At 36.1% G+C, this 27,076-nt stretch overlaps 4 protein-coding genes across 4 annotated transcripts; all 4 read right to left on the reverse strand.

Moving 5' to 3' along the window:
- Positions 1–2,534: 2,534 nt before the first annotated feature.
- LOC306866755 (class I histocompatibility antigen, Gogo-A*0501 alpha chain-like) lies at positions 2,535–6,133 on the reverse strand. Its single transcript, XM_079412085.1, has 7 exons — positions 5,818–6,133; positions 5,105–5,365; positions 4,686–4,964; positions 4,259–4,540; positions 4,057–4,173; positions 3,892–3,924; positions 2,535–3,792 (listed from the first exon to the last, which is right to left on the reverse strand). The coding sequence occupies exons 1-7, from the start codon at positions 5,885–5,887 to the stop codon at positions 3,755–3,757; spliced, it is 1,080 nt and encodes a 359-aa protein (XP_079268211.1). The 5' UTR covers positions 5,888–6,133; the 3' UTR covers positions 2,535–3,754.
- A 1,026-nt stretch (positions 6,134–7,159) lies between these two features.
- On the reverse strand, positions 7,160–11,186 carry LOC306866757 (class I histocompatibility antigen, F10 alpha chain-like). The gene is made up of 7 exons (XM_079412088.1): positions 10,982–11,186; positions 10,539–10,787; positions 10,101–10,385; positions 9,566–9,847; positions 9,230–9,346; positions 9,107–9,139; positions 7,160–9,020 (listed from the first exon to the last, which is right to left on the reverse strand). The coding sequence occupies exons 1-7, from the start codon at positions 11,031–11,033 to the stop codon at positions 8,989–8,991; spliced, it is 1,050 nt and encodes a 349-aa protein (XP_079268214.1). The 5' UTR covers positions 11,034–11,186; the 3' UTR covers positions 7,160–8,988.
- Positions 11,187–11,505: 319 nt separating this feature from the next.
- On the reverse strand, positions 11,506–17,433 carry LOC306866609 (aminopeptidase N-like). The gene is made up of 20 exons (XM_079411865.1): positions 16,903–17,433; positions 16,345–16,487; positions 15,969–16,102; positions 15,705–15,831; positions 15,473–15,627; positions 15,264–15,377; positions 14,595–14,738; positions 14,440–14,505; positions 14,284–14,349; positions 13,956–14,128; positions 13,781–13,857; positions 13,541–13,674; positions 13,399–13,454; positions 13,102–13,249; positions 12,877–12,968; positions 12,670–12,780; positions 12,431–12,598; positions 12,181–12,321; positions 11,989–12,070; positions 11,506–11,847 (listed from the first exon to the last, which is right to left on the reverse strand). Exons 1-20 carry the CDS (start codon positions 17,430–17,432, stop codon positions 11,695–11,697), a joined length of 2,814 nt encoding a protein of 937 aa, XP_079267991.1. The 5' UTR covers position 17,433; the 3' UTR covers positions 11,506–11,694.
- Positions 17,434–18,335: 902 nt separating this feature from the next.
- LOC306866608 (aminopeptidase N-like) lies at positions 18,336–26,051 on the reverse strand. Its single transcript, XM_079411864.1, has 20 exons — positions 24,660–26,051; positions 24,432–24,574; positions 23,623–23,759; positions 23,355–23,481; positions 23,063–23,217; positions 22,817–22,930; positions 22,574–22,717; positions 22,419–22,484; positions 22,241–22,306; positions 21,979–22,151; positions 21,517–21,593; positions 20,892–21,025; positions 20,720–20,775; positions 20,501–20,648; positions 20,333–20,421; positions 20,132–20,242; positions 19,353–19,520; positions 19,126–19,266; positions 18,951–19,032; positions 18,336–18,844 (listed from the first exon to the last, which is right to left on the reverse strand). Exons 1-20 carry the CDS (start codon positions 25,238–25,240, stop codon positions 18,689–18,691), a joined length of 2,868 nt encoding a protein of 955 aa, XP_079267990.1. The 5' UTR covers positions 25,241–26,051; the 3' UTR covers positions 18,336–18,688.
- Between the last annotated feature and the right edge of the window lie 1,025 nt (positions 26,052–27,076).

The raw sequence follows: 27,076 nt of genomic DNA on the forward strand, positions 1-27,076 counted from the left end.
GTAAGCCTTTCTACTCGCCGCGGGACTTTTGCTCATTCATTCTTGTGAGTGTTTATAATCCACCGCAAGCGCATGTGAGCTCAGCTTTACAGAAACTCGCTGATCAGATCACAGACACAGAACAACAACACCCAGACTCTGTTTTTATCATACTCTGAGACTTTAATAAAGCAAATCTGTCCCATGAACTGTCAAAATACAGACAGCATGTTGGATCACTGTTACACAGCAATAAAGGAGGCATATCACATAATCCCACGGGCAGCTTTAGGACTCTCTGATCACTGTTTGGTTCATGATCATGATTTGGTTCCCCATGATCAAACTTTGGAACATAAACCACAGACTGAGATATTGACTTCAATTGTTCCGGTTTAATTTCTTAGATTGTTTTCTGTAGAGCTCATTACCCAGAGTGACATCCAGTTTGTTGTCCAGACTGAGGTGTGTGGCAGAGCAGGTGTATTTGTGTTTGTCTGCAGCACTGATCTCCAGACTCTTCCTCATCTGGTACGTCCCGTCACCATTGGGCAGCAGATCTCCTCCAGTGATCTCATGATCAGCTACAGGCTGCCCGTTTCTGAACAGGGTCAGGTTGATGTGACGAGGGTAAAATCCTGTTGCCAAACAACTCACATGAAACCCAGAAGACAGTTCTTCCTGGAGGAGCCTGACTTTGGGTTTCACTGTAGAAAAAAGTTGACATAAAGATATTATTATTTCAATATATTGGTCTGAAAATGCTCACTAATGAGAAGACTTGTTCTTGAGTTTGCCTGGGAGTCAGTACCTTTTCTATTGACTTGATTTCTCCTTTTTTCCAAGGTGACCCTTGAGTGTTTTGATGCAGAATGGTTGGTATAAAACTTCACGACGCCTCACGCTGAATTCAAGAATGACATTCTTCACATGAGTTGAGACGTTTAAATTACCCAACATATAACATCTCATCAGTGGTGGATCCTCTGAAAGCATCCCGTGTGATCATTTGTCCCGGTTCACCATCATCCCTCAGCTCACACACAACCAGCCTCTGAAGGGCAAGAACACCTTGAATGGAGAGACACAGTTTTAAGGTATTCTTAGATATTTTACAATCACAATAATAATAACATATTATTACGTACATAATATATAGTTTCTATTAAAATTTCAAACGTTTTTGATCAAATTCAAATGGATACAAAATTGCAATACTTTCCTCTTGGATGCAGAGTTTTTTTCTCGCCACTGCAATACATAATTTGACTGCATCGCTACATAGCTAAATTCATGTCCTTTTATGTATGTTATGAGCCTGTGAAATAATAATACAAAATTTGAAAACGGCACAAAAAATACTTATATATTAAAAATATAAATATACATAAGCTCACATATACTGTCACGTATCCTGTGGGTGTGCCTTGGTTGGCCACCAGATGTCACTGTCTTGTCTGAGCACATGGGTTTGTGTTGTGATTGTTCCATGTGTTCCCCAGTTGATTGTTTGACCCCGCCCTCCTTGTTATTCCCTAATTGTCTCAGCATGTACACCTGGTTCCTCCTCGTTTGTCTCCTTTAAATGATCCTGGTGTTTGCAGTCCTGTTCGGCCACGTTGTCATATGTTCTTGGTGCAGTAAGTCATGTGTGTTTCTAGTCCTCGTTTTTGCATTGCTCTGTTGGTCTGTTTTTCCCCTCGGGGTAATTTGTTTCTGTTTTGTTTTCTTTTGCTTTTATAATTAAAACCACCATTTCCCTGCACTTGAGTTCTCGCTTCATTTTTACTGCACGTATCATGACATATACAGAATAATCATATTGTTTGGTTTTAATTTACATGCAGGCTTCAAATCATAAGTTATCCTACTGGAAGCACATTGTTCTGTTTATCTATTAACCGCTCATTCTAGTAATCTGTGATCTTCCATTTAATTTGTTTCTTTTTGCTACTGTCATTGCCAATGCTGTAGGATTACTAAATACGGTGAAGAAACAGGAGTAAATCTTGGTTTGAGGAGATGCAGAGAAATTCTAAGCACATTTGAATTAAAGTTTGGAATGTTTTTGAAAGTCTTTAGAAATCTTACCTTTTGGAGCAGCTATTGGAAGTAAAAGCAGAAAAAATCTGAAGAATTTCTGCTCATATTGCTGACATATGCTTTCAGTCAGCACTTACTTGCAAATGATAAAATATGAAGTATCATTCCACACTTATCAGGCATGAGTTAGTGAGTGTTTACTGAGCTTCACAGTTTATAATAATTAGCTAGTCATTAAAAAATAAATGATTCTGATATACAACATTTGCACCACAAGCAGACCTTGACTTCCGCTTTCACATTTGCCTGAAACCTGATTAACACTGGCCAACTACCAAGTGACATACACTGAATTCTAAACACAACTTTTAAATCTCAAAAAGTAAATATATAGTGGGAGTTGTGTATGTAAAATATCAGAAAACTAGTTCATCGCTTATCAAGGAGTAACAACACACATTAGAATAAGAAAACAACTCAAACAACTTATACAAGACCCTCAAGATTTTTTTCTGAATTAATTTTATTATGAGGTTTACTATACAAGGAAGGCGTAGAAAACAGGAGATAAATGCAGTAAATCAGTGAATTTTACAACTTTCAAAGCAGACTGTCCAGAACAAAAGCATATTTAGTTTTTGCTTTGTTAAAACAATAACAGAAATTATGACTTAAAAAATATTAGGGCTGTCAATTTCAAATCTCTTATTGTGTATTTCATGTTTTTTTTTTTTTATTCTATTTTAAGCTCATTCTGATTGGAATAGGTGTTAACTTGATATTCTCTCTTTCTGAGGTAATTTTTCAGAGGTTTTACAAATCTCGATTGTAATTTTAATACCACAGCAAAATCCACTAACCTAACTAATATAAAGTTCAAACAAATTGCAAGTAATAGCAAAATTAAATATATAGCACAAAGATGGAAATGAAATTCAAGGTATAGCTACAGAAATTGAATAATTACTTATAAAATAACATTAGCATATTCTTCACTTTGTGTTGCACCTTGATTTTTCATTGCCATTTGAAATTAGTGGCAAGGCAACCACTGCATTTTAATCATTAATTAAGAAAGTAAAAGAAAGTACTTCTGTTTTATCAGAAGTAAAAACAGAATGGTTTGACTTTAGCTTTGTGAAATTATACGTGAATGAAACAAACAGCAGACGGGCTGAATGAGACGCAATGCAGTGCAGTTTGTGTGCAAGCACGGAACAGGAGATGCTTTAGGCTAAATAAACAAGCAATGGCCGGTCGAACGGGTGCATGTACTCCACTGTAAAAATTAAATATAGATTAATCATTGTTAAAGCTACAAAGTTACTTGCCAAGACGGGTATTTTTATTATTTTGTATGTATTTGCCCATTCAGGCTCAAGAAAGACGCGGAAAGAAACTCAATTCAGAGCTCGCGCGTGTCAGAGACGCGGCTGTCTGTGCGCGCTGTTTACACAGAACACAGCACGCGAGTAGTTGAATGTAGTTGACAAACAAAAATCCCGGATATTCCATGACTTGGACAAAAAATATATATATAAAACTGCCTGAATTTCAATGTCTGGAATAAACCTTTTAAAATTCCATGATATTCCCGAAATTCCATGGCCCGTGGGAACCCTGGACAAGTCCGACTCTTAGAAACATGTAAGCATGATGGATATCTACATTTCTGTAAATCTTCTCCACTTTTAGCTCAGGGAATAGAAAGGTATGACAGTTTGACAGTAAATCAGTTGTGTGATTTTGCGTCCATGTTTTCTTCAGATGCTGAAAATGAAATGTATTGTTTAATGCATGTGTACAGTGTGCAAATTTTTCTATATGCTGTAAATTAACAAATAGCTTAGAATAACTACAAGTACTTACGAGAAGCAGTAGAATAACCATTTTTAATGGAATCTAAATTCAGAAAGAAAGAAAAAAGGAATTATTGTTTCTGATTTGATTGTTTTTTTAAATGTAACTTCTTTGTAAACATGAATCCTTTTTTTCCCCCTATGATCTTTAGACATTTTTCCATTCTTGTCATACCTGAACATTGTCTTTTCCGTGCAGTTATCGCAGCTGCAGCTCCAAACACCATCATCAGAGCCAAAACCATCAGAACTGAAGGAATCACTGATTTAAATGGCTTCCCGTGTTCAAACTCTGAAACATCAAACACAGACTGAGAGACTGACTTTAACTTTTTTTTTTTATTTGTTAGATTGTGTTTTCTGTAAGAGCTCATTACCTAAAGTGACGTCCAGTTTGTTGTCCAGACTGAGGTGTGTGGCAGAGCAGGTGTATTTGTGTTTGTCTGCAGCACTGATCTCCAGACTCTTCCTCATCTGGTACGTCCCGTCACCATTGGGCAGCAGATCTCCTCCAGTGATCTCATCATCAGCTACAGGCTGCCCGTCTCTGAACAGGGTCAGGTTGATGTGACGAGGGTAAAATCCTGTTGCCAAACAACTCACACGAAAACCTCTAGAATCGGAGTTTGCTTTCTGCATGAGTCTGACTCGTGGTTTCACTGATAAATAAATAAATAAATAACAGTAAATAATTAAATATGTAATTATATATTAGCCTGATAAATGCTAAATATAATTCAGAAAGCTAACTATAAATGAAAACACTTGTTCTTGACTAGTTTGGCTAGGAGTCAGTCATTGTACCTTTTCTATTAACTTGAATTCTCCTTTTTTCAAGGTAACCCTTGAGTGTTTTGATGCAGTATGGGTGGTACAGAATTTCATGACGACTCTTACTGATTTCAAGATGAATATGCAGCACTTGGGCTGAGACATTTAAAGTTCCCTGGTATGTAAACTTCTTGTCAACATATAGCAGTTCATCAGTGGTGGATCCTCTGACAGCATCTTGTGTGATCATTTGTCCCGGTTCACCATCATCCCTTAGCTCACACACAACCAGCCTCTGAAGGGCAAGAACACCTTGAATGAAGAGATAAAGTTTTAAGATAGTATTTACAATATGCCAGCACATTCAGAAATCTTTGTAGACATTTCACAGTCACAAAAAAAACCTGCCTTTTTGATCAAATTAAATTAGCTACATAAATTACAATACTTACCATCATCTGTTTCATTTAAGTTTTGTTTTGCTACTGCCAATCTTTCCATAAAGTGTGTATGTACGTAGTCACTTATTTTGAGGAGAGCGTTTGAATCAAACACATCGTCTTCAGCTGTTGTATTTCCTCTTGGATGGAGAGTTTTCGTCTCACCGTTATAATACATAATTATGACATCATCCAGCATCCCTACATAGCTAAATTCAGGAAATGGCGTGTGTCCTTTAATGTATGTTGCAAGCAACCACAACGAATGAGAGCCTGTGATATAATAGTAAGAAATAGAAAACAACAACACAGTTAACGACAACTGATAGCATGTGGTCCATCATGTTCTTTCTGGGATCAGCAGTTGCTTCAACCAGGAAATCTAAGTCAAATATGCAGATTTAACTAAAGCAACTTGAGAAAAAAAAAAAAAGTGCATGTGTTTCATAAAATGTATTTTTATTTAGTCAAAGTCAGGCTTTCAATAGCCTACTCGAACCAGAACCACATTGTTGCTCTGCCATTATAACAGCTCCTTGTACCTACACTAATCTGTGATCTTCCATGTGTTTGTTTTCGCTGCTGTCATTGTCAATGCTATTTCCTGTAGCATGGTGCGAACTGCGAAGCAGTGAATCTTGGTTTGAGGAGATATTTGCAGTGCAAATTCTAAGTGCAAACAAATTAAATAAGTAGCGTTTGCAATGAGTCTTTTGAAATCTTACCTTTTGGAGCAACAATTGGAAGTAAGAGCAGAAAGAGTTGAAGGATTTTGCCTGTATTGCTGATATACATACTGTATGCTTTCAGTCAGCACTCACTTGAAGTTGGCGTTTTATTTCCAAATGTTTTTGTTTGTTGTTGTTTTTGTTTTTTTATAAAAATCACATCTAATGTGTCGAATTTCGAGCATCAGTTTTGCCCCGAAAGTTTCCCACTATTTTTACACAAGTGAAATAACGGTGTTATGGTAGGCTATACGTATACTGATGATGGGGAAATTCGGCAGCTGTCAGCAGGAAGTGGCTGCCACTGACAGCCGACGTGCACACACACACACACACACAAACACACACACACACACAGACAGAATTGAGTGTGTGGGCAGATTCGCCTGTTGCTATAACAACGGCCAGTTCCTCTGCATCCAGCGTTTGTAAATGCGATCTCATTCACAGGGAAAAGAAAAGCCCACTAAAACCGGGGTGCGCTCCGATTGGCAGCCCTGCTAACAACAGTTACATGATAACATAAAGTAACCACTACGTCGCATGCCAGTAATTTAATTACCATCAAATTACCAAATCACAACGTTGTCAGTACGTCCTTCTAACGTCGTAATATTACCAAGCATGTCCCAGACGGTCTGTCTCCATAGAAATAGGCTACATGTTAAAACGGGTTAAAAAAGATTGACTGAATTGAAACATTTTCAATATAACTAAATATAAAAACGTGCGGTGGGTGCTATTGTTGTCTGTCACGGTAACGCAGGGCTCTCAAGCACCGTGAGACTCACGCATTTCAACCAGTTCACACGCTCTCACGCCACACCTTGTATTTCTCACGCTGAGAAGTGATAACTTGTGATAACTTGAAGTCCCGCTATATGTATAATTAATAGACGACGGAATACGGAGGTAAGTTCTCTGCCGAGTTCATAGCCGTCTCGAGTTATACACAGTTCAATGCCACCTACCAGCCAAATGAGCCAATCAGAAATTAGGATGTTGTTGTCGATTCGCAAGGGATTCGAACATGGATGCACGCGCACATGGAATGTAAGTTGGAAGAGAAAGATCCGATGAATGCTGTAGTAGGTAACCCCTTAATTATTATTTTATTTTTATTTTATGATTCCTGGAATCACTTGCCTGTGAAAAGATAGTGAGAGCTGATGTTGGGGAATATAGCCAAATTCGTGCTAAAGTATTAATGCAGCTTCATAATGTTGTCCTAAAGTGTTACAGCTCATTATGTGAATGTTATTGTAACTGTTAAATAAAGCTGAACGTTTTTAGTCAGTATAGGGTAGACTGTGTACAGTTGGAAGTTGGAACACTTTTTGTTTACATGTGATATTTATTTAATTTGTCTAGGCTATAATGATCAATGATACAATACATAATATTTTCCAGTTTATAATGACAAGAATTGCTTTTGTTCCAATTGTACACATATAAGGCACAGTTGAAACAGTACATTCTTTAATGCTCTAAAGTAGCCACAATTCAAATTTCTATGTTAAAATGTCTTGAAAGATATCATTCTAAAAAATGACTTCAGCTCTTCATTTTATTCCTGTTCTTTCTAATATACAACTGATAATTTACTATTCAAAAGCAGAACATCTATAAGTGTTAAATGGCTCACAGTTCATCAGGAAATCACTGAAAAATTAAGCTCATAAATTCAAATTATGTGAAATACATTTCCACATGGGCCTAGAATACACAGGGGACCTGGGGGTCATAAATTCACCCCCCGCACTTATTTTGGTCAATTGTGTTCACATTGTTTTCAAGGGCCACTATGAATAAAATGATATTTAAATTCATAGAGACCAGAGTGCTAAACACTCATGCAGTGTATGCTTCATTCATACTCGAAGTCGGAGGGCGCTCTCATGCAGAAAGTCTAAAACTTTTCTTTTGTTTAATTGAAGAAAAAATAGAATATTACAGTAAATTTTAATAAGTCCACATACACAAGAAGGAAGAGCAATCTTGATCTGTAAGACAGCATTTAAGAGAAGTAAGAAAAAAAACATGCACAACTAAACAGTAGTAGTTCAAGTTATCTTCCTTCTTCCATTGGATAGAATCAAGGACTACAGTGGGGGAACTAAAAGAGAGTATAATTAACATTTCTTTGAACAAATAAAAAGGAACTAACATCAGACCAAAGTCAAATCACAATTATAAAGCAAATGAGACAAGTCTTCCTCATGTGCAGTACAGAAAATACAACTATTGTCAATTAATTCAATCATTTCCATGAATTTAGAAAGAGCTACTTTACATGGGTAAATTTTGTGAACTATTTTGAAATGTACCAGAAAATCCAAAACTGACTCATAGAAGTAATAACTTATGCATGCCAGGATATGGACAAAGTCATCCAGCTATCACTGTAACTAAGCTAAATAAAAAGCAAAAACATTTTGACCAATGGAACATGACAATAAATACATGATTGTGACAATATATGGTTTATGTGTGTTTTTCAAGTCATCTCAAGGTAATAAATAAATAAAATATATGAATGATGCAGTGCTAATTGACCTATCATTTATTATAGTACAAAAACTATAAAATATCATTTCTGCCTTATTCTATAAAATGAAATTGAAAATTGTTTGTAGTAATATAAACCAATCATAAAGTTGTCATTATGAATATATAGCCAAACATATAATAGAATACAAATGATTGGTTATTGTCCAACATTATGTTTAATTGTTTTAGAAAATTTAAAAAAGACATTTGATATTTTTATTTTTTAAATTTATTCATATTTTTTTGCTTGTTTGTTTGTCAATTGGATAAAAAGTATTATTACATTTGTCACTTCTGTCAACCTCACTTCTGAAATGATGGCTACGCCCCATGAACAAGTGAAATAACACTGTTATGGTCTGTGTACAAACTATTTAATATTTAAGACAGCAAATTTATACATGCTTACATGACAGATTGTGTTAAATAAAAAAATGATTTGTGCAGACCACAACATAAAAACTAACAATTTTGAACTGTTGGTCATTTGAATCCTCACACTTTACTCTTGGCATCTGATAGTATCTTTCATCATAATGATAATCAACTGTCAGAACTTATTTTTTCATTGTTTGAAGATGTTGATCATGTAGCTTTAAGTGATGATATTTAATTTGATTATGTTGCTGTTTCGACGTCTTCTCTAGATGCTGAAAAAAAAAGTTTAATCAATGATCTGAATATGCAAAAATAATAAAAATAATTTAATTCATATATTAGAGAAAAATGTACTTACTAGAAGCAGCAGAATAAACACTTCTGAATGAATCTACAAAATCAAAAGGTTGTTATTCATAAAAATAAAGTATTTTATAAACAAAGCTAAACTAATTATCATTGATTTCAATTTTTGTCCTACCTGCTCGTCTCTTCCTCCATTTATATATGAAGGCTCCAATCCCAAACACCAACACCAGAGCCAAAACTATCAGCACTGAGAGAATCGCTGATTTAAACGGTTCACTTGGATCAGATTCTGAAAAAAAATTCACAAAATGTTTAGAAACACAGTTCTGTCACATAATGTTTTCATACCTCATTACTGCAGCTGCAGCTCCAAACACCATCATCAGAGCTAAAACTGTCAGAACTGAATTAATCACAGATTTAAATGATTCCCCGTGATCAAACATCAACCACAGACTGAGAGGCTGACTTGAATTGTGTTTGTTTAAATTGTTAGATTGTGTTTTACCTAAAGTGACGTCCAGTTTGTTGTCCAGACTGAGGTGTGTGGCAGAGCAGGTGTATTTGTGTTTGTCTGCAGCACTGATCTCCAGACTCTTCCTCATCTGGTACGTCCCGTCACCATTGGGCAGCAGATCTCCTCCAGTGATCTCATGATCAGCTACTGGCTGCCCGTCTCTGAACAGGGTCAGGTTGATGTGACGAGGGTAAAATCCTGTTGCCAAACAACTCACACGAAAACCTCCAGAATCAGAGTTTGATTTCTGAATGAATTTTATTTTAGGTTTCTCTGCAGGAAAAAAAAAAAAAAAAAAGTATGAATATGGGAATACACTTTTATATCATAAATTATACAATTTAATGTTATATTCAACAGTAGACTTAAAATTATGGCACTCAGGAAAATGTCAGATATATTTTAAAAATACATCCTTGGTCATATTCATAAATCAGAAATAAACATTAGAAACTGGTACATTTAACAGTTTACAGCATCAAAAATGTTTGACGTAAGTAGTGGTCTTCAGGTCTTGAGTACTTGCCCTTTCTATTTACTTCATTTTGTCTCTTTTTGAGGTACTTCTTGAGAGTATCTATACAAACTTTGTAAAAGAAATGTTCATATTTCTTCTTGAATTCTTCCAGGTGGGGTTTGAGTTTTTCTTGTGTAATATTTACAGTCACTGTATAAGTAAAGTTGTTGTTAAAGTAACACAGCTCATCTGTGGTACAGCCTCCGGCAGCATCTTTAGTAAGCATCTTTCCAGGCTTGTTAAGTTCCAGCAGCTCACAGACAACCAGTGTCTGATAAACATCAATAGGCCCACCTGTGAGGAAAATTAGGGAGAAGATTGTGATGGGCTGGTCTCCCTCATCATCACAGGCAAAAATGATCTTTTGCAAATCTTTTATTTTATTTTTTTAGTTTATTTTAATTTATGCCTCTGAAAAGAAAGAAAGAACTATAATCACATACTTACCGTCATTTTGGTTGTGTTTCCTGAACAGTGCAGATCGTCTTATAAAGGAGTTATACATGTAGTCACTTACACTCTTTATGTAATCTGAATTAATCACATCATCCTCATTCGTCATATTCCCTTTTGGAATATACCTCTCTGAATTATAGTATCCGACTGTAATGTCATCCAGAGAGGTTGTGTAACTAAATTTAGGAAATTGTGTTTCTCCCTCAATGTAAGTTGAAAGCAACGCCAAAGAGTGAGAAGCTGAAAAACAAAACTTTGCTTTTTAACAATAAGTAGGCTAGATCTATTTATCCATCCTAGTTTTAGAGAGTATACCGTTTTAATACATATATCTTAAATAAACTGTGAAGATCAGTAATGAGATAACATGCGACAGTCTTAATGATAATCTCGAACTGAATCCACTGAACTGCATCGATCTTTTAGAAACTTACCATTTGAAGCAGATGTTGTTAAAAGTACAAGTAGCACGGTGATTCTATCCATATGCCCTGCATTCTATCACCTCATGTTATAGAAAATTATCGGCGCATAAATCGACTAGCATCTTTTAAAATGTAACAAGCTTTGGTTACCCCCTGTTGCTCTCGATTACGAAAGGAAATAATAACTGCGAGCATATTGCGTTTTCCGCGTTCCACTCATTTTAAGCGTAGGCTACAACTGGTTACAACTCGCTTATGGGCTGTCATTATTCGTCTGTACTATCTGTTAACACGACAGGCAATACTATCGTTTAACTATTTTGTCAAATTTTCCGTTTGGATTTTATTTGCGATGCTCTAAGACTACAGAGAATAGCCCGTCCTACATTTAAGCAAAAATACAATAAGTTTAGTACAAAAGTATAGGCCTATTTAATGTCAGCAACTATGTTTAGGGTTCTTATATTAGATTTTAAGCTTAATTTTCATGCCAAGATAAAACAGAAATGTAGAGTGCTCGTTTCATTCTTTTCATCAGAGTATTTATTTGATTACAGAACAAATCAAAATTAATTTGATAAGCATTTATATACTTGATTTTTTTTTTCTTTATACTGTTCACCTGGTTGTACTATGGAGCCTACAAAAAACGTTAATGTTTTTTCTTTATCATTACACACATAGGCTACATGAAGGAGACTGATATCATAGTCTTTGTGATTTTAAGCAGATTCAGCCACCAGCCACTCTGTGATTTCTTTCTGGTTTTCAGCCACCCATTTTATATTGGCTTTTGTCTTCTCGATGGCCTGTTCCAGAGCTACTGTCCCTGATCCAAAGCCGATCTCTGAATTGTCACTCTTAAACTGCAGAAGCTTTTCACATGTTTAGAGACAGGAGGGGAAAAACAACACAGAAAATCATTCTTAGGGAACCTGTTCAGCCTGCTTAGTTTCATGACAAGTTTAGACGATGTAAATTCTTAAAATGTTATTGTATTAATAGAATATACACACCTGCTCAAGTTCTGATTCAGTTGAAAATGTTTTGGTTATGCCACCTATAAGACTGGCAAAGTTAAAAGACCCCAGACCATACCTAGGACACAAATTCATTCTGTTTATCACATTACTGCATTTAAGATTTATTTCAATTCATTAAAAAGTAAAAATGTTCAAATTATCATTTGTGTTGCTCATAAAGCTCACTCTGTGAACATATACGCCCAGTTCTTCCTGACAAAATCCCAAGCCATTGTCTGACCATCTGGGTTGCTGGCAATATACACAATGACAGAGGTAGCATCCTGTTTACGGATCATTGATGCATCAAGCGTGTATCCAAGGTACCTGTATTTACGACAATAAAAAACATTTTATATTAAAATTATTTTTCTAATGTTATTCCTTTGAAAAGTTTCTATATATATATATTCCCAAAGAAGAACACATTTCAAACCTTTCTAAAAGTGTGGTATCTTTTGCACAAGCCAGGGCTGACATTAGTTTATCAGCTTCTATTGCGATGGTGGCCGCCTTAAACATCTGCCAGCCAAAGTTCCATTCATCAGCACCACCTGAGGCTAGTGCACTGCAGTACACTGTAGACCTCAAGTTGGGGTGAATCCTGGAAAAAGAGATCTGAATTAGATTTATGTAATATGAGGTACAATACTGGATTGCTTGACTAGAACTCACGGGTTGTGATTTGGTTGGTCCATCCACTGTCTGTACCAGCCTGTAGTGAGATTTTGACACTCATTTACACCAGTGCTGCAGGCAAATCTAATGGCATTAACTTGATTGTACCTAAGGAAAAATAAAGACCTCAATAAATAAGATCATTTCATTGGAACAAAATTTTGACGTCATTAATGATTACAAAAATATTTATGGATCACTTACTGGTCTGTATGGCCAGTGGGTACATGTGACCATTCTTCAGTAATAATCTTAAAATATTCAAAAAGGGGGGTCACATGCTTTCTGGTGTAGTTCTGCAACACAAAAATGCAACAAAAGTCATATTACTATTACTCAGAAATCAACACACATACAGTCAAGAATTAAATCAAATAAATTCTTAGGTTTCAAATGCTAATATATACAGTATGAAGTATTAGAACAGACCTGTAGAAGTTCATTGACATCAGTTTGTGTAAACATGAGGTAAAAATAATCCAGGTTGTTGAGAGCAGACTGCCATGGCATATATTCTCTTTCTTCAGATAAGTACTTGGTAGTTCTTAGTGCTAAAGTGACAGGAATTATCCTTGCCCTTGAAAAAGAATTCTGACTCAGTATGCAACTGAATTAATTTAAATGAGCATGCATTAATAAAATATACTTATTATATTATCACATTGTTTTACAAATATATTTTATATCTAAAGAAACTGTACCCCAGTTCTCTTAATGTCTTTTTACCTTGCAAGGTTAAATGCATCATCCACTATCTGAGCTCTGTTGATGACAGGGATGACCTTTAAAAAAACAAACAATAAATTTGGTCAAATTTATTAATTAGAACCGGGTCTGTGATTTCACTTACATGTCTCTGTGTCTTTACCTCATGGTTCTCAGTCAGTTGATTCAGGAGACGCTCCCAATTCTCAGTGTCATAGTTCACTCTGTAATATCCAGTGATGTTCAGATTCACCAGCACCCAGTCATTTCCAGTTGTCTTCATATCAGAGTGAAAAGCTGTATATGAAAAGACAATCATGTATAAAAATGTATGCATCAAAAGGGTGAGCTTGTCCCATTCATAGGAACGAATGACACTAGAAAACGTATTTTGTGTTCGTACTAGTTTTTTCTGTGAGCCAAACGCGTGACTGCTCGGCCTCTGCCTTCATCCAGTTGATGGGTACAATCCATTCATAACTAAAAAAAAACAGAAAAAGTGAACATAACACTAAAGGAAACTGATCTAAAAACAACACAATCTGCTTAGGTAGCTTTGAAAATGAATTTAGACCTACTTGAATGGAGACTGCCTCTGAATGGAAGACTCAGGATCCAGAAGGAAGTGCATCTGAGAGACTTGGCCTGTCGTGGTGTTGACAGTGACCACCGGGAAGCCCATCTGAAGAACCCAGCGGTCCATGATTTCTTTGACACTTAAGGGAAGAACTGTTCCAGACTTATCAACAGCCTAGAGATGATAAATAGTAGATGACAGATGACAGTACTGACCAGCTTTTTGAGTTAGTTTGGCTTTCTGAGTAATTCGTGTTATATGAATAATCAAACAATTTACGTGCTAATTATTAATATGATACTACAAGTTTTGATTTTGATGCAGCTCACAATTTGAAGGTGATTCCACAGGTCCTCACCCACAGTATTCTGATAGGCGAACGTGGTGAGATATGTCTTTTAGGGAGAAAAATATCAGAAATATTGCAGATTAAAAACAAAACGTGTTTCTGATTTTCAGTCATAAATGGTTTGTAATTTGCTCACATTTAGTCCTTGCACGAACACAGGCTCGGTAAGGAAGTCTGACAGCATTCTCAACACCGACGCCCCCTGCAGGTTACCAGAGAAAAATTGTAATAGGCTACTAATAATGATCAATGTAGCCTACTTCAAAGTTAAGTTGATCAAGCGTCCGGCACCTTGCTGTAGGAGACTGTATCAAACTGCTCAGTGATTTGCTCTGGATTTATAATATCTTCCTCCTTAGAAGACAGGGGATGGGAAGAGGCCAGAGCATCCACAGCAAAAACACGATGCACGTCTTTAAGGATAATCAAGTCTTTCTGTGAGAGCGATAAGGGAGAAAGATAAAATAATTAAAATTTTTCTCATCTATATACAATTTTGAATTATGATGAGTAATTATTTTTTAACATATATTACTTCAAACCCCATAAGTGACGTTAGCGACGCGATACAATATTCACCTGAGGAAATTTACAAAAAAGGCGCGAGCCTCGTATATTTTACCTCAGATGTTAACAATAAAAGTTGTTGTTTTTCCATTGTTAAAACTCTTAATGTGAGACAAGTCACAGAAACCAAGATGTGTGGAGTTAAATCACGATGGGCCGCATGTCAGCTAAGGTATACATATTTTTATCTTCTTCAAATATTCAGGCAAACGGCTATAAACACCTGTTTTCGCCATATGAACATGAAATGAATTAGTTGAATGAAATAATAAAAAATACAGTTTAAGATGCAGGCTAAATAAAAGTTTATGACTGGTAAATGTTGTTTTAGTTGACCAACCATTGGCAGGTGTAGTAAGTCCGTTAAAGGTTCATTATTTTGTTAACACTCACCACGTTCCAGGATGGTTCAGCAAAATCTGCACCAAGATATGATACATAAGACGCGAAACCTTCATTTAACCAAACTTCATTCCACCACTTTAGAGTCACAAGGTTGCCAAACCACTGACCAAGAAGACAAACAAGTCATAATATTATTGTATTACACATATTATAGCCATTTAAAACCTGTTATATCATATTTTTATAAATGTAAGTACCATGTGTGCCAGTTCATGGGCTATAATGGTGGCCGTGCTCTCTTTGTTTGCATTAGAGGAGATGACTGGATCATATAGAAGGTTTGTCTCCCTGTACATCACCAGCCCCCAATTCTCCATCGCCCCAAAGTAAAAATCAGGCAGGGCAATCTGGTCTTCAAGTTAGAGAATTAAAAATACGTAAATATTATTTTTCCCAGGCAATAATCTTCAAAAGATGGTTTCAACATACCTGATTTAGAGAGTGGATATGGTACACTGTAATAGTTTTCAAAAAACTTGAGGATTGGCCCAGTTGTATTCAAGGCATAATCACCATGGCCGTCCTCGATGGCTTTCTTACGAGCCCATATTCGTATCTGTTCAGAGCAAACATACTTTGGTCATATGCAACATTAGTAAATATGCTGTAAAGCACACTTTGTGGTCAAGAAATGTGAGATTTTTATCTTTTAAAGCAGCTCTACAGCTCATGAAAGTTGAATGATGGTTATACCAAGGTGTCATTTGCTGATGCAACATTTGTGTAGTCACTGACAACCAGTGCCAATAGATAGGAGGACATGTTCTTTGTGGGTTCAAATGTTGTCACAGTAACAGGTTGTCCATCAAGAACAGTGTCCACTTTCTCTGAATGAAGAAAACAAGCTGTAAATTAGATTCTATTTTATTAGGTATCTATCTATTTGTCTTTGTCTATCTATTTATTTAAAATCAATTTAACAATAGAAAGCAGAGAGTTTTTATTTTCTTTTTTGTCTGAAATTTTTCTACAGATGCTCTAAGGGCCGATTCATTAAACCCAGTGTTCACACTACCATATTTAACATAGTCATTGTGTGTGAAATGAAACAGTTTTTGGTAGAACTGACCGATTTCCATTCCATTCGACAGGGCCACGGTTCCTCTGTCATGGATGAGAGTGATGTAGAAAACCGCTCTCATTGCAGGCTCATCGAAACATGGAAAGGTCTTGCGAGCATGTGTGGGATGCATCTGGCTGGTGGCTACTATCCTGGAGGAAGTAATTATTGTTATATCACAAATGTTCCTAACACCAATTGTAGGTACAGACCATAAAATAACAGCTGTATTATAATTAGTATGCCATTTTGGGAAACTGTATGTATTTTCTCTGTCCAAACAACATGACTGAATTTCCCACACCTGAAAAATCTTGTGGATATTATGTAGTGCCCAAATACACATAAAAAATGCTTTATGGATCCAGGAAGTAATCTTCCATGTTTATATGACAGTACAAAGATTAACAGGCATAAAGCTGGCAAGAGACTTATCAAACAAACATGTGACCTGCCAACGACAATAGCCTCAATGCTGATCTTGATAGCTTTGATTTTGCATCCATTAGAGTTCCTGACTGGTTTTATTGAAGATCTGTAGATCTTAAAAATAATAGTCTGACTTACTTTTTCTCTCCATTCTCATCATATTCACTTCGGTAGAACCCTGCCAGGTCATCTGCAAGTTCTCCCACAAACTCTGTGTAAAGCTCATAGAGCTCTCCAGCTTTCAGCTTGCCCTTCAACTGTATGACAAGGTACTGCGTCGTCTCCTGCGTCCAGGTGCTATGAATTGAGGGTGCCACTGAGGTACCAAGCGCAGAGAGTTTGGCCAAATATCCATCTATTAAGGTCAGGTTCAGCTTATTGGAGTGTATGAGGATGAGATCAGTCTCCCTCAGACATTTGAAGACCACACTGGAATTTCCAGTGAATACAAAGAGACCATGAATGTTCAGCTGGAGTCGAGGCCAGAGAGTGATGTTGTAGTAGTCTGGAACCAGAGTGTGTGGTAGACGATACTCATTCCAGGGCTCAGCAGTAGCTTCTGTAGAAGGAAGGAGTTGAACGGTCCACAACCCAACAATGGTGGCCAGTGATGCCATCCCCAGGAAAGTGCATCCAACACACATTGCACTAAAATGGATTCTCACCATGTTCCCCTTCACCACAGGTTAGTAAAGAGACTAAACTGTGATGGCATTTTATTTATTCTTCCCACCTTCTCTCCTCCCAAATCGTATAATGGCTTATCCATTAACACTGAGACTAGCCAGTGAAAAATCTGGTAACCTGATAAGTTGAGGTGCACTAAGATAATATATTATGGCATGTGTCTTCCCTGACATGTTTATGCAGCCATTACTCATTAGTACAGTGTGACGCCGAGAATCGTGGGAAAAAGCTCAGAAAAACAAGCACAGCAGCATCATAGCCATGAAATCATCTAATGTAATCCAAAATATTTTCAATTAATGTAATTTTATGTTTGTATTAGATGTTAAGCCATATTCTGAAATTATACCTAATAAACAGGGATCCAGACCAATATTGAAATGATATAAAAAAATGAACAATTTATAATCGCCATTGGCAACCATCTTGTGAGGTATTATTTAGACATCATCATATTATAACTCTATAAACAAATGACTGAAAATTCTGAAAGATTCATGAAACAGCCTTGAATTCACTTTAGAGATAGCGGCTTATCTCACTCAGTCTCAATCATTTAAGAGCTGTTACAGAATTGACAACCCACTGAAACACAAGTTTATCTTTTCTTTTGATATTAAATTCAGATTATGAAAATGGGAAACAGTTACTTGATAGGTGTCTTGAGATAAGGCTATTTACTGACTGGTTGTTCAAATGACAGCTTGTAATTAAAGATACATATTCACACAATATAAAAATAATAATGGTTTACAACAAAAAAAGACAAAAAATAATTGTTATTGGTTACCATCTGTATATACTGTATATACCATCTGGATACTGTAACATATAAGATACTATATTTCACAAGTTGAAAATTTGCTAGAAAAATACAAATTGGTTCATGGATTGAGGTTTTTATTTTCATTAGACAAAATATCAAAATTACAAATACCAAAGAGTTCTGTCGTTTTTGCATATTCAGTTCTGTTTCATTCTACAAAGTTATTTTATCATTATACAATACATTTTTACCAAAAAATTCAAAGGGAAAACAGATAATTATAGCATGCCTTAAGGAATGCTATTTGTATACTGTACATCATCATAGGAAGAATGTAGCTCTGGAATATACTGGGATTCAGCATTATCCATAATAAATAATTATTTCCTTTAATGCTCGTCTAGGCCAAGCAAAACAATGTCCCAGTGTTCCTTTCCTCCTCAGAGCAAATAAACTACAATATGGGCATTTTCAGAATTTCGATGCATTTTTGAACCAATCTAAGACTGTTTGTTGGTTATTTTTGACCCATTTGATGTTGGCAGTAGTCCTCTCGATGGATTGTTCAATGGCTAGGGTTCCTGAACCGAAACCTATGTGAGCGTTTTCATCCCTGAACTGTCTCAGCTGTGTTTATAAAACAGAGAAGTAGATTAAGAAACATTCAAATATAAGTGTGTGCTGTACAAGAAAACACTCAAATAAATAAAGCAGTTTGGGAAAGATCACATACCTGTTGCAATTCAAATTCAGTTGAGAATCTCTTAGTGACTCCATTGATCAGATTGGAGAAAGAGAAAGATCCACCTCCATACCTAATGGAGAATAAAATAAATAGATGTTCAGTTATAGAAAACAGCTATCTGTGTTTTTAAGCAAATATAAACATAGACTAATTATTTTCTTACTGATTGAAAATGTACTCCCAGTTGGCTCTAACAAAATCCCAGGCCAACGGTTGGCCGACCACATTGCTTGCAATGCTGACGATGGTAGAGGTGGCATCTTGTTTCCGAATTAATTCTGGATCCAAAGTGTATTTGAGATACCTACAACATAAATTGAAGCACATGTATTTAGCTAAATACAATTAGAACTGTATGTATTTATCAGCATTAACCTGCAGTGAGCTCACCTGTTCAGTAACCAGGGCTCGGTGGCACATGCCATGGCAGCTCTCAGTTTATCTTTCTCTGAAGCAACAGTGGCATTTCTAAACATATCCCATGCAAAGTCCCACTCCCTCTCACCACCTGCAGCAATGGCACTGCAGTACACTGCAGATCTCAAGTTGGGCTTAATACTGAAACAGTGAGAAAATTTAAATGGTCATTTATTCATTTAAGGTAATAAGCTTACAATCTATAAAAGTACAATACTGAATTAATTTAAATGTACCAAGTGTGTACAAAAAATGATTAAAACTGTTTCTGAAAACTTTTGAGTATAATTCAAGTATAAACTACACTAAAGACATCCTCTAGTAATGTTTGACAACCAAAATGTAATATTTGTATTACATTTTAAAATATTATTAACATATTTATTGCTTTATATTTTAAAACCCAACGACTTAAAATGTTTTGTTTTGTGAAGTTTATCCTGTATCTAATGCAGTGACATTCAGACACTTTTACATGCAACTAAAATATCCAAATGCTTTTTGGGGACAACTGTAAATGCCTATATGGACAAAACTGGATAAAATAAAACTGACTGGCAATAATATTAAATATAATATCTGTGATTATTATAAACATCAGCAACATTTATAATAATAATCTTATAAAACTAAGAAATAAATAGTCTGCATCAATATATGTTTTAACTATGATGCGCTCTCTAAGATACTCCCTCAGATTTGTATTGAGTGAAAAGATCAGATCTCTAAGATTTGTATTGAGTGAAACTCACGGGTTGACATTTGGATTGACCATCCACTGTTGGAACCAGGTTTTGACGAGAGTCGTACAGGCTTCAAGGCCAGTGCTGCAGGCAACTCTGAGTGCATTTACTTGATTATATCTGCAGATACAAAGACATCAATACAATGAATAGATGCTTGAAAGCAAATTTGAGCATTTATTGTCACTGCTGTATATTTACATGACTTACTGGTCAGTATGTCCTGGAGGCACATTTTCCCAATTTGTAAGCCTTGTGAAGTATTCAAACAAATTTTTAACCTGATTTCCAACGTATGTCTGCAGGTATGAAATAATGTGATGTTAGAATTCAAGCTCAGTTGAGCTGACATTATGAAATATTGAGAGACAAACTTACATGCATGGGGCCGTACACCTCTGTGCGATCAAACATGAGGTAAAAGTAGTCCAGGTTATCGAGAGCAGACTCCCACGGCATGTACTCAGTTTCAGAGGCTAGGAAAAGTGTGGTTCTTAGAGCCAGTGTTGTTTCAACAATTCCTGCTCTGTAATGGGGAAAGATGCTTTTTAGTATTTGGACTGACTGGAAATTAGAAGAATGGAGTTCAGATCTTACTTGGCCAGGTTAAAAGAATCATCAATTATCTGTGCCCGGTTAATAACTGGAATGCTCTAAATGAAATCAAATTGAAATCAAATTATTATGCTGAATGAAAAACGATCCAAATCTTGCTGCAAGTATCTTCAACATTATTACCTTCTAATTTAATAAATGTAATTCTTCTTACCTGTCTTGAATTCTGGAGTACATTAAGTAGGGTTTCCCAGTTTTTATCATCATAGTTAACCCTATAGTATCCTGTCACATTGATGTTGGCCAAAACCCACTCATCACCACTAATTTTCATGTCATTCGATTGTCCTAAGTTAGAAATGTAGAGCTGAGATACATGGATTTGTTAAAGCAAATACAGTGCTGTCCTTTATTAACGTCAAATGATAGTTTGCGAATATAATCACATGCAAAGTTCACCAAAACATGAAAAATCTGTCATCATTTACTCATCATCATGGCTTTCTTTTCTCTGTGGAACAAATTTAGCAGAATGTCCATATTTGTTTAAATAGAATATTTGGAATATAGTATTATACAAAAAGTATGGACTATAGTATAGTATACTTCTATTTCGCTATTTTGGAGCTTGACAGCTCCAGGTCTCAATTCACTGTCATTGTATGAAATGGAACAGTTTTGCCATTCTGCTAGACTTCTCCTTTGGTGTTCCACATAAGAAACAAAGCCATAAGGATTTGGAACAACATGAATATGTTATGACAGAATTATCATTTTAATTCTATCACTTCCACAATAAATAATGCTAACGTTATTGTCACTGTCATCTTAAAACTCACCAGTTTTCTGTAGCAGCCAATATAGGGCTTGTGGTGCTTCTTTCTTTGTCCATGAAATTGGTACAAACCACTCATAACTGAAAAATGAAGAATATTGTGATATGGTAATTCCACATTTTTATCAAGTAGGACATATGTAATAAGTTGGTATGAAAATGATGAACAATTCATCTTATTTCACAATTTTTATCAAAATGTCAGCTCAATCTTCCAGATTTCTCTCTGGTGATGTATACAAGTCATTTAGCTTGTTTTAACCCCACCCCTTTCTTACAATCAACTGCAATCTCACATTTAGCTAATCTGCTTCCTTCCAATCAACACCCAATTGCCTGTTTTACTCAAACATATAATGTCACAAAATGGAACAAAAGAAGACTTTAAAGTATCTAGTAAACTGCGCTGTTGTAACAGGTGCTTTGTGATAAATAGTATTTTTTTCAAAATACTTTTTTGACTTACTTAAATTCTGATGGCCGGTCTGGTTTAGTTTCAGGGTCCAGGAGGAAGTGCTGCTGTGTGATCTGGCCAGTTGCCGTGTTAATAGTGACCACAGGAAAGCCCATTTGAAGAACCCAGCGGTCCATAATCTCTTGCACAGTTCTGGGAAGACTGGTAGTGCTGCTGTCCACAGCCTACAGCATTTCAGATATGAGCATATGTGTTTTATGGCAACAAATCAGATAATGATATGGCTGAACGGCATTGTTTAATTGCAGCATACCCTTTGAAGATGCTCCCAAAGGTCTGTGTACACTGTGTTGCTGAATTTGAAATGATCCAGGTAGGTCTGTTGAAACAAATTGTGAATTTGTGAATATACAAAAGCATTCTCCATCACAAAAGCATATTTGATTTTTATTGTACAGTAGAACAAGGAATAGTGTACAAAGGGTTTTTACCTGCAGGCCTTGAGTAAACACTTGCTCAGTCAGAAAATCAGATAACATCCTAAGTACTGATGCCCCCTAGAGGAAGAGACAAAGCACATGTAGTCTGTATGTTCTTCATTATTAGACATTATTATAGTCAACACAGAAAAGAGTTCCCACACTACCTTACTGTAGGAAATAGTATCAAACACTTCACTAATTTGTTCTGGTCTTTGGATCTCCTCTTCTTTAGATGACAAGGGGTGAGATGAGGCCAATGCATCTATGGCAAAAACTCTGTGCACATCATTAAGAACGATCAAATCTTTCTGTGGGATAGAAATAGAAGAGTTAGGATTTCATCTGCTCTTAGTGATAGCTCTTAACATTTACCCTTTATTGCTCTGGCTTTTGCTTCAAACACTCACAATGTTCCAATCAGGCTCAGCTTCATCTGCCCCAAGATATTCTACATAAGATGCAAAACCTTCATTGAGCCACAGGTCATTCCACCACCTGATAGTCACAAGGTTTCCAAACCACTAAAAAAGGAGGAAGGTGGTGAAAAGGTGAATTACAGGGGATGTAAACTTTATAGTTGTGAAGTTGATAAAAGTAACTTCTGTAAAGCATTTCCTATGGTTCAAATTGGAAAAAAGGACTCCTGGTTATACCTGATGGGCAAGTTCATGGGCAATAACAGTAACGATTCTCTCTTTGTTTCCATTTGAGGACACTTCTTCATCATATAGCAGGGCTGTCTCTCTGTATGTGATTAAGCCCCAGTTTTCCATTGCACCAGCGTTGAAGTCTGGCAGAGCGATTTGATCTGTGCAATATTTTGAGGAATGAGTGAAACATCTAAAATGGCCTAAAAGGTTTAACCTAGTCTGACATAATTTGTCATTTCGATAACAGAACCATTGAACAGCCTCATAAATTATAGGTCAAATCTTAGGTTCTTACCTGATTTTGGCAGTGGATAGGAGACATTGTAATAATTCTCGAAGAATTTGAATATTGGTCCAGTCACATTGAGTGCATACTGCCCTTGTCCTGCATTTATGGCTTCTTGACGGGCAAAAATTCGAATCTATTTGTATAAATTATAATATGCAGTATTTTAGATGAACACATGCTGTTTTCAAATCTTTGGTAAATTGTACAGTAGGTTTCATTATTAAAGTGTTCCAGTTTTGTCTAATGATCCTGATCCTGTTAAATGATGCATTACCTGCAGTCCGTCAATGTTTTGTTCAATGAAGCCAAAATCGCTGACAATAAATGCCAACAAATATGTCGACATTATTTCTGTTGGTGCAAATGTAGTTCTGGTTACAAGAGTGCCATCCACTGTGATGTTAACCTCATCTGAAAGTCAAAAAGAGACAGGAATAAAGCAAACTGATTCATCAGAAATAAACTACTTTAGCAAATGAGTAGCTGTGTAGGGCAACCAAATGCTTCATTGCTGTTTTTAAGATAAAGAAATAATCCCACTTTCTAGCTCACACTTTTCCTACAGTGTAGGAAAGTCTGATTCATCCTAGTCAATCGATTCATCTTGAACTTTGCTCTCTCTCTCATATTTATCATTGAAAAGTCTGGTTAATTCTGGTCAATCGGTTCATAACGGCAATTCATTTAAATTAACAGGTTCGCATAAATAATTTGCCAATATGAGTCCCCATACTGTGTATTATGTTGTTGACTAGGTTATGTTGACTAGCAGTGTTTCTGCTGTATTTAATATAATTTGTCACACTAATTGAAATTCATTCATGTAAAATCCCTCATTGCTTTTGAATGAGCAAAATATGGCTCTGATTAAATTATGAATGTATAATGGTTGTTATATTTTATAATTATAAAGACATACGGTCCCCCTAAGTAACTTCAGTGGAGCTACTTTTTGTTTGTAGCTGTTGATTCATTCATTTTACATTCATTTTGCTCATTCATGATTAACTTGCAGCTTGGCAAGCTACACTTTCAAAGCAGTTTGCCCAAACTGCTCCTGTACAGAAATAAGTGTTCATTTACCTGTCACAACACCATTGGAGAGAGCTACGGTTGCTGGGTCATGTAGAAGTGTAATGTGGAATACTGCTTTCATTGCAGGTTCATCAAAGCAAGGGAAAGCTTTCCTGGCATCTGTTGGTTGCATCTGGGTTGTGGCGACCACTCTAAAAAAAGAACAAGGGGATTTAACGATACTTGAACGGCCTTTTTTAGAATAGGAGGAACCGACGAGATTAATCAACTTCTTACTTCGTCACATCATTCTCATCGTATTCACTTCGGTAGAAGCCTCCCAAGTCATCTGCAAGCTCCCCTACAAATTCTGTGTAGAGCTCATAGCTTTCCCCAGCAGTTAATTCTTCTTTCAGATGAATTGCCATATACTGCGTTTTTGTGTGCATCACAATTGATTCAATGGTAGGAGCTGGCTTGCTTCCAATTGCAATCAAAGTGGGTTGCTTTGTCATGTTAAGCTTATTGGAGTGAATGAGGATGAGGTTTGTCTTTTCCACACATTTGAAGACCACACTGGACATCCCTGTGAAGATGTAGAGTCCGGTTGAATCCGGCTGGAGCCGCGGCCACAGAGTGACATTGTAGGTTTGTGGACTAAGAGTCTGAGGAAGGCGCCACTGGTCCCATGGTTCATTGGATGGTTCCGTTGTTGGAACTGATGTTACTGCACCTGTGGGTTTAACTTCATTTTCGTTGTTCTTGGACTTCTCTTGGGAGTAGACCACAGAGAGTGCGATGATTGTGGCTAGTGCTCCAGCGCCTAACACAATCCCTACTATCACGACAGGTTTACTGATGATGAAACCCTTCCCCATGCTTCAGCAGTGACAGGATGAGAGGAGTGAAACTGACATCTGTACGTTTTATTTAAGGCTTAGGAAGATTCTCCTCCCACATGAATTAATGGTTAATCCATTAACACATCACAGCTCCAGTGTACAAAAGTGCATCTAGAACCTCAGGGTTTCAGAGGGTCATTGATACCTGTGTTATCAAAATGTGGTAAGGCCACGTATTCGGTTTTGAAGATACAATTAAGGCACTATGGGAAGAAGGCAGACTGGCAGAAACAGTGTTATGATCTGGGCAATGTTCTGCTGGGAAATCTTAAATTCTGGCATTAATGTGGATGTTATTTTGACACATACCACCTACCTAAATTTTTGCAGTCCACATACACCCTAATGGCAATGGTGCTCCGGCTTATTCAGAAAGATAATGCACCGTGGTACAATGCAAAATTTGTTCAGGAATGGTTTGAGGAAAATGATGCAAATTCCAAGGTGTTGCCTTGGCTTCCAATTTTCTAAGATCTAAACCCAATTGACCATCTATGGGATGTGCTGGCCCCACCTCGCAGGACTTGAAGGATCTGCTGCTAATGTCTTGGTGCCAAATACAGCAGGACATGTTCAAAGGTCTTGTGGAGTCTATATTAGGAAGATGATTTTAATGTTGTGACTGATCAGTGCATATACATAATATGTATAAATATATTTTCTTGATATATAGCCATTTTTGCCTATTTAAAGAGAATCTAAGTGCACTGTTGTAAATCCATTCAAGCTGAATTTAATTTGCTGACATAAACCTGCATTTCACTAAAAAGACAATGTCCTCAGAAGCATCAGTTTGTGTTACTACTGGTACAGACACCTGTCAAAGGATAACTAAAAGTCACTGTCATACAACTATACTCTTTGGTGGAAAATTACAGTTTAACCATATTTTAGCTAAATTACCTTGTGTAGGAGCAAAGGACAGGGTTAGTAACAAATGAACTTGTAAAAATACCACTCTCTGTGGTCATCAAGCTGGACTTTGAAATTGGACATGTCAAAACTAAAATAAAAGATGAAAGTAATATAATAATTTGCCCTTTGGAATGTGTATTTTTTATGGTGGAACATTGTACAAGGGGTGACGTTTATCATTTAGATTAGTATCTCAGAAAATATAGCCAATAACACAAGATGGACAATTCAATTGAAAATGCATCGGTGTAATGATTATCAGTTTTTACGGTATCCCATCCTCATCATATTAAACCATATCAGCTATAAATGAGGTGTTCAACAAAGACACCAGACTCCATAAAACTCACCTTAGCAATCTCTTAACAATATAAAGACTTTGTATTATCAATTTTTATTTGCCACGTCATAAATAATTTTTAACAGTTCAAGATATAATTTAAATTTTCTGAACACAATAAACATTTTATTTATATATATATATATATATATATATATACTGTGTATATATATATATATATATATATATATATATATATTAATTAAATAAAATGAAATCTTGCTATTAAATATTCTGCATTAAAAGTCAGAAGAGATGGAATTTATGACTTAAGGTGTCATCTGCTGTCTCTTGACTTTTGATAGCCCACTATCTTCAAAGACATAGTATCAGAGATTTCTAGATAGGCTATCTTTTTTTGGGGGTTGTGCAACCATGATTTGTCAAAGATTTGCTGACATACTGTCATATATGAAACAGGTCTTGTCCCATGATTGTTGAGATTTTTTTTTGCAGGAAGTGCACTAAATTATATTCTACATTTAGAACTGGAGATGTTTCAAATTCTTTGTGACAATAAAATGTTGAACATTTAACATTAAGTGGTGGTTTCCCTG

This window comes from Barbus barbus, assembly GCF_936440315.1.
Source record: "Barbus barbus genome assembly, chromosome: 48".
NCBI lineage: Eukaryota > Metazoa > Chordata > Actinopteri > Cypriniformes > Cyprinidae > Barbus > Barbus barbus.

Coding starts and splice junctions, on each gene's coding strand:
- LOC306866755 (XM_079412085.1), bottom strand. CDS start 5,887: ATGTATATCAGCAATACAGGCAAAATCCTTCAACTCTTTCTGCTCTTA. Junction 5,366..5,817: donor TCCAATTGTTGCTCCAAAAG/GTAAGATTTCAA, acceptor ATTATATCACAG/GCTCTCATTCGTTGTGGTTG. Junction 3,925..4,056: donor ACGGAAAAGACAATGTTCAG/GTATGACAAGAA, acceptor TTCTGAATTTAG/ATTCCATTAAAAATGGTTAT.
- LOC306866757 (XM_079412088.1), bottom strand. CDS start 11,033: ATGGATAGAATCACCGTGCTACTTGTACTTTTAACAACATCTGCTTCA. Junction 10,788..10,981: donor AACAACATCTGCTTCAAATG/GTAAGTTTCTAA, acceptor TTTGTTTTTCAG/CTTCTCACTCTTTGGCGTTG. Junction 9,140..9,229: donor ATGGAGGAAGAGACGAGCAG/GTAGGACAAAAA, acceptor TTGATTTTGTAG/ATTCATTCAGAAGTGTTTAT.
- LOC306866609 (XM_079411865.1), bottom strand. CDS start 17,432: ATGGTGAGAATCCATTTTAGTGCAATGTGTGTTGGATGCACTTTCCTG. Junction 15,832..15,968: donor CATCAGCAAATGACACCTTG/GTATAACCATCA, acceptor TGCTCTGAACAG/ATACGAATATGGGCTCGTAA. Junction 13,455..13,540: donor AACTGACTGAGAACCATGAG/GTAAAGACACAG, acceptor GTTTTTTTAAAG/GTCATCCCTGTCATCAACAG.
- LOC306866608 (XM_079411864.1), bottom strand. CDS start 25,240: ATGGGGAAGGGTTTCATCATCAGTAAACCTGTCGTGATAGTAGGGATT. Junction 23,218..23,354: donor CTATCCACTGCCAAAATCAG/GTAAGAACCTAA, acceptor AATATTGCACAG/ATCAAATCGCTCTGCCAGAC. Junction 19,521..20,131: donor GTCAATCCAAATGTCAACCC/GTGAGTTTCACT, acceptor TCACTGTTTCAG/TATTAAGCCCAACTTGAGAT.